The following is an 11367-nucleotide window of genomic DNA, read 5'->3' on the forward strand; positions in this document are numbered from 1 at the left end:
CAAAGTCATGATTTCATCTCTCTTTCAACCCTGATATTTTGTAGTCTCCAAACTGAAAAAAAAAAGTGGGCGGGCGGCTACTTTGACAGCAGAGATGCGTACGTTTCTGGTGTTTGTGGCCTCCTGAGGGCCTTTACCCTTTGACACCCTCTTGGGAACGCCAAAGAGGGAAGCGAACTGTGGAGGCCCTGAGCTACCTGTGGAGTGGGCTGGAGACCCCAGGTGGCCTCGGGGACCAGGAGTTTCGTGCCAGAGGCAATCTGACGCGTCTGCTGTGCAAATCGCACTCGCAATAGTTTTCTGCTAAGATCCATGCCAGCCTGCCAACCGAGGGCTTCGAAAGATCTAACGTCAGTGCGGGCAGAGCTGCCAAAAGCGCACGTAAGAATCACTCGTTAGAGTGCAGGGTACTGGCATCCCTGCCAATCAACCCGAGTGACGCTCTCCCAGGAGCCAGGCAGAGGCTATGGGAGGCCCCTGCCTCCCTGCCTGGCAGGCCCTCTCTGGAGCGTTCTCACAATGGAAGTATTTTGGCAGGTGACAAAGAGATTGTTTGCCCACATGCGGAAACAGGCCTCAGCAGGATCCTGCAAACCCCTCTTAAAGGAAAAGGCATCTGGCCTAGTTTTTAAGCCGTTGGTGATCCTTGACAAATCCCTTATTCTGCTTTTATTGAAATTTTAACTCTTAGACACTAAGTTTTCAAACGAAAACTTCTACTTCATCTATAATCAGACTTGGCTACGAAGATGGGGCCTGCCCGAGTCTGCATACTTTGTGACAGCTTAAAAAAAAAACAAAACAATGGTTTTTATCTGAGTAGTCATTTCTCTTTGCTACTCTATGTCCGTGGTTCTCAAGAGTGGGGTCCCTGAACCAGGTGCATGGGCATCACCTAGGAACTCGGAGAATGCAGACACCGAGAGGGCAGGGCCAGCAGTGTGTGATTAACGAGCCCTTGGTGACAGTGATAGGGCTGCAGACAGGACCGCTGCCCTCGGCAGGAAGGCCAGCGTCCACCCACTTCCGCCAACTGTACACTTGCCTGTGGAGGATCTAGCTAAGCTCTGGTCTCCTGTTTCCTACCAGGCCCCAGGGCCAGGAATCCAAGGATGTAACTGAGGAGTACAAATTAGAGCCTAATTAAAAGCAAATCACAGTCATCATTTTTTTTAATGAGTAGAAGGAGAGAATTCACATGAATGGATTCCAGAACCAAATACAAAATGCCTTTTATTCTGTAGAGAAAGCAAAGCAATTCGAAATTAAACAGTAAGGTGGGTAGGTTGAGTTAGTAAAAAATATGAAATAGCCCATATTTTCAAGGTAATTCAGTAGTATTACTTTCAGCCTGACATAATATCCTAAATTGAACTAGTCAAGTGTTGCCAAGAGTATTTCCCAAAAGAGACCTGGTACCTGCTTTAATGAAGAGTTAGAAATTACGTGTCATTACATGTTCATTGTTTACGGAAACGCACACCCAACGCCCTTCAAAGAGCGAGCTCTCCTCTTCTCCTGGCCTTGGATTCTGACAGAGCTGGCTTCCCCTCTTGCCTCACCCACAAACACTCATGGGACTCCCTAGCATGTCGCTCGATCTCTCAGTGCCTGAATTTCCACACCTGTCAGTAAAATTGGAATTAGAACATTTACCTCACTGCATTGCTGCGAACATTAAACAAGGTGATGTGTGTAAATCTTAGCACGATGCCCAATTCATCAAAAACACCCATTAACTAATAGTCTTTCAAACTACTTTGATAATGGCACCTAATTAAACATTCTCCCCCTCCAGAAAATCAAACTCTCATTTTTTTTTATTTCTCTTCGCAAAGTTTTTTTTTAAGTTTATTATTAATGTTGTCATCACATTATCACAAATCCTAATTACCAGGGCAACCAAATGAGCTTAAAATGAGATTACCACACTGGCGGAAAGATCCAGCGTGTGGAGTAATTCTGGTGCCCGAGGCGCTGAGGAGAACGTAACAACCTAGGAGCCAGGAGGTCTGGATTCTGGTCTCACCTCTACCTCCGGCTCACTAGGTGACTGAGCAAAGCTGGGACATCTCTGGGTCCTGTGGGTGACATGCATCTATAAGCGACCTCCTCGTTCTCGGCCTTTTAAGAGGTTCGGGGAACAAACTTGCTTCGAAAAACAGAGCAGGGCAATCGCCAGCTAAACGGTGGAGTCAGCTGTTGACTGTTAGAGCTACCAGACCAAAATGGGGGTGCATTTAGGCAGGTCTCAGTTGGTGTTGTAATAGACACCCCCCATGACTAGCACAGTTCCACGTGTGACTGGAATATAATGCAAACGACCAAGATTAAAGTTGGTGAAGATTACGAGCAGTTTGGAGTATGAAAAATGGTTGTGGACGTCTGCAGCCGAGCAGGAAGGGAAGGCCACGGGCTCACAGAGGGCAGGGCGGGTGCTGCTTGCGGGGGACTGCTCCCGTGGCCCTGAAGGTCCCGCGTGCGCTTCCTAACTGGCATTTCTCCGCCTGCAACTTGCTGACGTGCCCTGGTTCTTTTCAGCTGCCATGCGAAGACCAGATAATCCTCCTCAAAGGCTGCTGCATGGAGATCATGTCCCTTCGCGCTGCCGTGCGCTACGATCCAGAAAGTGAGACTTTAACCTTGAACGGGGAGATGGCGGTGACTCGGGGCCAGCTGAAAAACGGGGGTCTCGGGGTGGTGTCAGACGCCATCTTCGACCTGGGCATGTCGCTGTCTTCTTTCAACCTGGATGACACTGAAGTCGCTCTCCTTCAGGCCGTCCTGCTGATGTCTTCAGGTGAGTGTGCCCAGACTGGGCAACCAGAGAGCTCGCGCTTGTCTGGTGTGCATTCAGATCATTTGATGAGTTTCCGGTCCCCCGCCGTAGCTTCAGAATCACGTCTCGCTCCTCGGCCCATCAGTAGAATTATCCTTAAAGAAATAAAATGTGTAACTCATCTAAGGCCTCCCTGTGTGACCTCGAGTGAAGCTTCTAGGGTCTCTGGCCTTCACTGTCCTTTAAAATGAAGAAATTGAACAAAGTAAGTGCAGAGCAACATCATGTTGATTTTCTGTTTGGATCAAAAGTTACAGGATCCTGTGGAGAATTTATCTGGCACATGCAAAGAGAGAGAGGAGACGGGGAACAGAAGGGAGATTCAGCAGAGCCTCAGAGCAGCAGCCTTAAATATGAAGGAAAACATGAAATTAAACTGCACAAATTGCAATTTGAGCTGGATAGCAGATTCCAAAAGCCAGCATATTTTGTTTAAACTCAGAAGGGTGCATTGAGACAATAGCCCTGATTCTTCCTTTCAGATTAAGCAGAACCCTACTTAGAGTTTTACTAATACAGATATTTCAATAACTAGACACGTGAAGCATGAATGTATCTGATCAGAGCCACAACCTGAGGAGAACTGGGCAGGGGGATGGTAGGGCTCCCTGGAGCTGTATGAGGAGTTCATTCAGGTTTATGCATTTCTTTTTTTTTTAATTTTTATTGAGGTATAATTGACATATAACATTGCATTAGTTTCAGGTATACAACGTAATGATTGGATATTTGTATATATTTCAAAAAGATCGCCACAATAAGTCTAGCTAACATCCATCCCCATATATAGTTGCACATTTTTTTCTTGTGATGAGGACTTTTACGCTCTTAGCAACTTTCAAATATGCAATTACAGTATTATTAGCTATAGTCACCTGTACATTACATCCCTATGACTTATTTATTTTATAACTGGAAGTTTGTACCTTTTGACCCCCTTCACCCATCTCACCCACCCACCCCCGTCCTCTGGCAACCACCAGTCTGCTATGTCTATGAGCTTGCTGGGGTTTTGTTCGTTTTTTAGATTCCACAAATAAGTGCGATCATACGGTATTTGTCTTTCTCTGACTTATTTCACTTAGCATAATAACCTCAAGATCCATCCATATTGTTGCAAATAGCAAGATTCCATTCTTTATGACTAAATAGTATTCCAGGGTGGGGTGTGTGTGTGTGTTTGTGTGTGTGTGTGTGTGTGTGTGTGAATCACGTCTTCTTTATCCATTCATCCATCAATGGACACTTAGGTTGTTTCCATACTTTAGCTACTGTAATAATGCTTCAGAGAACATGGTGGGGGGGTGCAGATATGTCTTTGACTTAGTGATTTTGTTTTCTTCAGATAAATACCCAGAAGTGGGATTGCTGGATCATATGGTAGCTCTATTTTAATTTTTTGAGGAACCTCCATACTTCTTTCCACCGTGGCTGTGCCAACTTACATTCCCAAAAATAGTGCATAAGTGTTCCCTTGTTATTTCTTTTCTTTTTGATAATAGCCATTCTGACAGCTATGAGGTGATATCTAATTGTGGTTTTGATTTGCATTTCCTTGATGATTAGTGATCATCTGGGCATCTTTTCATGTCCCTGTAGGCCATTTGTATGTCTTCTTTGGAAAAATGTCTATTCAGATCCTCTGCCCATGTTTCAAGTTGGCTTTTTGCTATTGAGTTGTATGAGTTCTTTATATATTTTGGATATTAACCCCTTATCGGATATATGATTTGCAAATATCTTCTCCCATTCAGTAAGTTGCCTTTTCATTTTGTTGATGGTTTCCTCTGCTGTGCAGAAGATTTTTAGTTTTACATAGTTCCCCTTGCTTATTTTTGCTTTTAGAGTCAAATCCAAAAAATCGTTACCAAGATCTAGGCCAGGTAGCTTACCACCTATGTTTTTCTAGGAGTTTTATGGTTTCAGGTCTTACATTCAAGTCTTTAATCCATTTTGAGCTAATTTTTGTATATGATATGAGACAGGGGTCCAGTCTCATACTTTTGCATGTGGCTATCCAGTTTTCCCAACACCATTTATTGAAGAGACTGTCCTTTCCCTGTTGTATATTCTTGGCTCCTTTGTCGTGAACTAATTGACCACATATGCATGGGTTTATTTCTAGGCCTTCTATTCTGTTCCATTGATCTATGTGTCCGTTTTTATGCTAATACCATACTGTTTTGATTCCTATAGCTTTGTAGTATTATTGTAAATCAGAGAGTGTGACGCCTCCAGCTCCGTTTTCCTTTCTCAAGATTGCTTTGGCTATTCGGGGTCTTTTATGGCTCCGTACAAATTTTAGCTTTGTTTAATCTACTTCTGTGAAAAATGCCATTGAATTTTGATAGGGATTGCATTGAATCTGCAGATTGCTTTGAGTAGCATAGACATTTTAACAATACTAATTCTTCCAATCCATGAATATGGGATATTATTCCACTTTTTGTGTCTTCTTCAATTTCTTTCATCAGTGTCTTATAGTTTTCAGTGTATAGGTCTTTCACCTCCTTGGTTGAATTTATTCCTAGGTATTTTATTCTTTTTGATGCAGTTGGGAATGTTATCTGCAAATAGTGACAGTTTTACTTTTTCCTTTGGATTTGGATGCCTTTTCTTTCTTTTTCTTGCCTAATTGCTCTGGATAGGACTTGTAATGCTATGCTGAATAAAAGTGGCAAGAGTGGGCATCCTTGTCTTGTCCTCTATCTTAGAAGAAAAGTTTTCAGCTTTTCACCATTTAGTATGATGTTAGCTGTGGACTTGTCATACATGGCCTTTATTATGTTGAGGTACAGTCCCTCTGTACCCACTTTTGCAACCCAGTTGTTTGCAGCCTAGATATTCCCCCATCATCCAGCCTTCTTTTGACATCCTTTTATCATTTTTTTGAAACTGCCTTGATTCCTCTCCTACATATTGTGGGAAGACCAGTGGTCCTCCCAAGACTTGGGAAGGCTTCCTGGGCTGTACATGGTCATGGTCTCCTCTAGCTCCAGCTTCCCACTGTGACTCTTCTCTGCACAGGGTGACCCTAGCGTGGCTCACGTCCCCTTTTCTCTTCATTTTAATTTCCCAAAACACCACCAACCCAGGGCTGCTACGGTAGCAACCAAAGGTATAAGGGACGGGAAGGTAAACAACTAAAATTTGATACTGTGCCGCTTTGTCTTCACCAGCGTTTCTTCCCATCGGACATTCCTCCTCTGGCATCCAGGCCTCCTGAGACCTTCGCAATCTCTTTTCACACCTCTCTCTTCTCTGCATGTCCATGCTTGTCAAAACCCTTCCTCATTATGCGGAGTATTTCAGCTCTCTAGGCAAGGCTTCTCTTTCTGTACGCTAGGAGGGAGGTATCGCCCTTCACACCCAAGGAGGTGATTTGTCTAAACTGGAGACGTTTATCTGAACAAAGCATTGACTCGCTTCATGTAAGTTACACCACTCCCTGGTATCATGGTCCCTGATGCCCCAGAGTTCCTATAGCCTCCATGCCCATTCCTAGGAGTTGAAAGTCCCCAGATCGGCCCATTTCACACTAAAGGGCTTGAACTGGACCAGGCAAGCCTTCTCATTTCTGCCTCCAAATTAACCTCCATCTTCTTTCTTCCCCTCAGACCGCCCAGGGCTCGCCTGTGTTGAGAGAATAGAAAAATACCAAGATAGTTTCCTGCTGGCCTTTGAACACTATATCAATTACCGAAAACACCACGTGACTCACTTTTGGCCAAAACTCCTGATGAAGGTGACAGATCTGCGGATGATCGGAGCCTGCCATGCCAGCCGCTTTCTGCACATGAAGGTGGAATGCCCCACGGAACTCTTTCCCCCATTGTTCTTGGAAGTGTTTGAGGATTAGACTGACTCATTCTCATAATTCCAACAGCACTGCTGGGTGTCATTTCATTCCATTGCCTAGCTCTTTTTTGTTCGTTCCTTTATTTCTTTGTGTTGGGAGGGATTGTTTGGGGGAAAGGGGAGGTAGTCCTTGGCCTAGACATGGATGAAATTGCCCCTTGAATGCGGGTACTTGTAACTACTGCATTTTGTTCTCCAGTCCTTTGATGTGAATGCTTTGGAGGTTTTACAGTTGTGGAGGTGGCAGGGGACAATCATTAATTCACCAGCACCAAGCCATCACCAGCTCCCATCTGTCCCAGTCAGAGACTGGAGCAAGCAGAATGGTGCGGCAGAAGACTGAAGAAGACTTAAAACCAAGACAATATCGTCATCTTGAACCGATCCTGATTTTTGCAGCACTCAGATTAGCACATTGCAGACCGCCTTTGGTTAGATGTGGCTTTCGGCTTCCTAGGGAAAGGTCTGAACCAATTTTTATCTATTCAAGAGCATGCTGTTTTCAGCACTCTTTATTCTCTCTTAGCAGCCTAACCTGGAACGTATAGGAATATTTGTTTCCCAACAATTAGCTGTCCTTTCACTGTAATTGTTACAGTCCTATGATTTAATTCGAGTTATACAAGGGCATGACTCAAAGATGTGCAGGTGTCTGACTGATTGAGGCCAACTAGGAAAATCATTTCTTTCAGTAAGCCCAAAGAAATTCGAAGTCTTCACGAATGTCAGTGACTCAACAGTTTCCAAAAATTCACCTAGTGTTACCTCATAGTAAGAAGGCTTCTTACAGTTTAGGCTCAGAGAAAATTCCCACAAAAATCCAACCTATTTTACAGTGTTGTCGCCGTTCAGTGACATCTGACCCCTCACCTCCCAAACTCCTGAAGTTATTCCGCCTGACTGCATCTCTGCTGAGCCGACAACAGATGTCCCTATGGATCAACCCTTCTAACCGAGGAGCGATAACAAGCTGAAATCTAAGTCTTGTTCTGGAGGGATGCCGAGGAGAGATTAGTGCGGTTACGTGCTAAGTTGAAGGAAAGGCAGCGCTCTCAGAGCCTCCTCTCATCCCGATGCTCTGAGGTTGCTTCCTTCTGGTCTTAGATCCGGAAGCTCTCTGCTTTACTCACAAGTGTGTCCTAGGCCCCCTTTTCCCTCTGACTCTGAGGCTTGGCTCTCACCAAAGCCTGGAGTGACCACTGACTCTCTCTGTCCCTCTGATAGCCTTGCCCGGAGAGACCCTCAGCAGAAAACACCTGTAGACCACGCACACGAACCCTCACTCACCTTCCCTGCCCAACCAGCCTCCCCAGTGACGAATGCTGGAGTAGGGTGTGCCCAGACGGCAAATGGTGCCCCTGGTCGCTTCAACGTCAGAAGATGGGCAAAGGATATACCCATGCAATCGAATGTATCTCATTCTTCACTGGCATGGTAGACATAAACTACTCCTCTGCCTGCCTTGTACTGCCTTATCCTGGAGGTATTTGGGAAAATAAGCCATATCAGTGAAACTTGCCGAAAAACCATGTGAATTAATTCTTTTTTTAACTGGCCCAGAAGTCAGGGTGCCTGAGTTCTAGTGTGTGCTGTCAAGTGGTAGATTTGTGACCTTGAGTCTTGGTTTTCTCACCTGATGAATAGGTCATGAACTCTAAAATCCTTCCCATCCTTAACACTGTACTAGTTTGGGGGATGGGAGAAGGGGGGATCAGGTTCTTTTGACGGTTTCTTTCACATTCAAACTTCTAACTTTATTAGAAAGAAATTATGGCCCTCTTAACAGTTAAGGAAAGTATATTTGGTGTTGATTCAAAATAGGAATTTGACATACTTCTCATCAGTTATTTAGAGAAAGGCATGATGGCTTTGGGAAAGGAGGAAGAACAGCATTAAAAATCCCAAGTGTGACCAGAAATAATCTGGGAGGAAAATGATTCGTTTAACGTGCTAAAGCAATTATACTGGCTTCTGGGGAGGAAAGAAAACAAGAACAGCACTATGGAACTTGCTAACCAGAGAAAGGAAACAGGTGGAGAGGTTGAAATTATGAACATGAAGTTCACGGGCAGACCACTGGCTTTGACTTATCTACAGTGTTTTGGTTCTGTTTTCTTAGGCAGCCTCTAGCCAGTCTCCTCACACCCTCATGTTAACATCTCAGCTCCCTCCGTTGACTCTCCTTGGAGAACTACTCTTTGAAACATAAGCGCTTCACCACCTTCTCTGCTCCGGGGCAACTCTGAGAAGCTTTTCAGGGTGGGGCAATTTTTCCCTCCGAAGGGAAGGAGAGAAAAGCAAGCAGGGGGATCCTGGAGGTTCTCCTCGGTCAGCAAAGCTCCCCAGGAAAGTCCCCTCAGTTTGTTTGACAGAGATTCCCCAGTGCATCAGACACCCCCAGATTCAGTGTAGGTACAGAGCCGGATCTAAAGCTGCAATGGAATACTTTAGGGATTAACATGATTGGCCATTGGCCCAGCAGCTTGGTAGATCTACAGCGACCCAACCAGCCCCAAGTAAGTATGTTTGACCCTTGGCTCCCTAATGATTGCCCTAAACAGGCAAACCCCGATCTAAAAATCTTGTCGAAGGCTGACTACTTTATGCTGAGTAGGACAAGGCTTCAGGTACATCAGGTTGAAAGGAAAGGCCGTAAGGACTGAAAGCACAACCCCAGTGGTCAAGGTGACTCATTCCTTCTGTAACTGATTGAGGTACTTAGAGCACCTCAAGACTCCATCCTATAAAACTCGATTAGGAGGGATCTGCTCTGGATTATTTTAAACATTTTTTCTTATGTTGTCCAGACTTTCAAATCAAATGTGGACTGACTGAAACCCTTCCCAGTGGGGAGACATCCCAGTAGAGGAGAACACACCGTACAACTGGGATTCCTATTTATAAATCACTTAAATTTGGGGTGTCCAGTGTGTGTATGTGTGTGTGTGTGTGTGTGTGTGTGTAACCCTCAAGTGTACTTTGCTCTTCAATTAGACGTGAAGCGTTTCTAGAAATAGTGACAAAAGATCTTTTCTTCTTTACGATTCTGCTCAAAACACCACGTGCCGCCTCCGAGCTTTTTCTAGCCACATGAGCCTCGGTCCTCAATGGCACACTTGCCGTGTTGCTGCCTCAGCCTTGTGATGCCTCTCACCTGTGCCCCGAGAGACGCCTCTTCCTCCTGCAGCGCGGTCATCGGGGTGGACCGCCCAGCCCGGCTCCACCCCCGCGTCGCCTCTGAGTGAACAGGGGTGCAGGCTTGGCTCCTCCTCAACCCTAACCCCCCCTCAGACCCAGCCTCCACGAACTGCGGATGCCCTCAAAGCATGTCACTGTCCGTGATAACATTTTTATTCTATGGACCTCTAACCCATTCGTGTCATGTTGACCTTTTGCTGCATGAGTCATAAAATATGAAACTGGTCTTATGGTTTTTGAAACGTAGCCAGCATTTGTAAGGCTAAACCTTTTTCATAAACTGAATTGAAGTGAATAACCAGGCCACAGTTCCTCTTCAAAAGGAGAACGCTTACAGACATTTGAATCTCGTTGTCCTTTCCAATGGCTACGGCATCAAGGTTCTAAAATAAGCTCGTAATTTTTCCTGTTATTTTAATAATATGGAAATATTAGCATAGTGTTTCTTTTGATAGGGACAGACTATAATCCATATTTAAATTTTATAGAGAAGAAATTTTATTGTACTGTGATGTAGATATTTATTATCCAGGTAAGGATTTGCCCGGTGTGTATTTTTTACAATTGAAACATTTTACTTTAATCTTTAAAAGAAAAATAAAAACTTTAAACACACACACACACACACACACACACACAAACAGACTAAGGGGAAAAAAGGTTTGGCCTTATCACAGAAGTTTTACTGTGCTGTACAAATGTTTGCAAATGCAAAAAGTGTGCATTTCTAGTGTGTTTCTACATTCATTAATGCCGCCTTCAAGAGCAATATCGTGCAGGTAAAATGCTGTTTGTGGCTTTCTGTTGCACAGTTAAAGCTGACCCACCTTATGCACAAGACAATCAGATATAACTCTGTCCTCCTCAGGATGCAGATAATACCCATGTACGTTACGGAGCACAATGCAAGACAAAGGAAGACACTTTGATTACATGTGTATTGCTGACATAGAAGATATCAGGGCATGCATGAGTTGACATTATGCCACTGCTTTCTTTTGGTTCTTCCTAATTGGCATTTTTCATTTGATTATAGAGCCAAATTAGTTATGAAGCCTTTCTTCAGAGAAAACACCTTTTTTCCCCCATCATGTTTTCATGTCCTGAGAATCAGAAAAATTCAACAGAATAGGAAAAGATTTACAGTCATCAGAAGATTTGTTTCGCAAACGGTGTTAAGTGATATTGCTAGATCGGTAATATTTTTTTCAGCCTAAAACTCTATTGAAATCTGTGATCAAAATGTTTTAAACTATCCAAAACGAAAATTTGTATATTTGGGAAAAATGGATTTTTACATAGCTTTTGTATGCAGATATTAAATTGTAATTATGACTATAGCGGGCATAGATAAACTCATAAGCTACAATTCTAAAAAAGAAAAAAAAGAAAAAGCTTATAACGGATATAATTTCCTGTCTCTTTCTTTAAATATTATTTTCTACATAAGCACGGGGTTGCCTACTCTTCTC

General features: G+C 43.9%; 1 protein-coding gene across 20 annotated transcripts in view; it reads left to right on the forward strand.

The window, feature by feature from the left end:
• THRB (thyroid hormone receptor beta) overlaps positions 1–10798 on the forward strand; it is a 387045-nt gene extending 376247 nt beyond the window's left edge. For all 20 annotated transcript variants that reach the window (XM_036849746.1, XM_036849752.1, XM_036849747.1 and 17 more), the window contains 2 exons: positions 2542–2800; positions 6457–10798. In XM_036849746.1, coding sequence (XP_036705641.1) covers positions 2542–2800; positions 6457–6698 — 501 coding nt within the window. In that variant the 3' untranslated portion in view covers positions 6699–10798. The remainder of the gene's footprint in view (positions 1–2541; positions 2801–6456) is intronic.
• Positions 10799–11367: the final 569 nt, after the last annotated feature.

Source organism: Balaenoptera musculus, chromosome 4 (assembly GCF_009873245.2).
Source record: "Balaenoptera musculus isolate JJ_BM4_2016_0621 chromosome 4, mBalMus1.pri.v3, whole genome shotgun sequence".
Taxonomy (NCBI): Eukaryota; Metazoa; Chordata; class Mammalia; order Artiodactyla; family Balaenopteridae; genus Balaenoptera; species Balaenoptera musculus.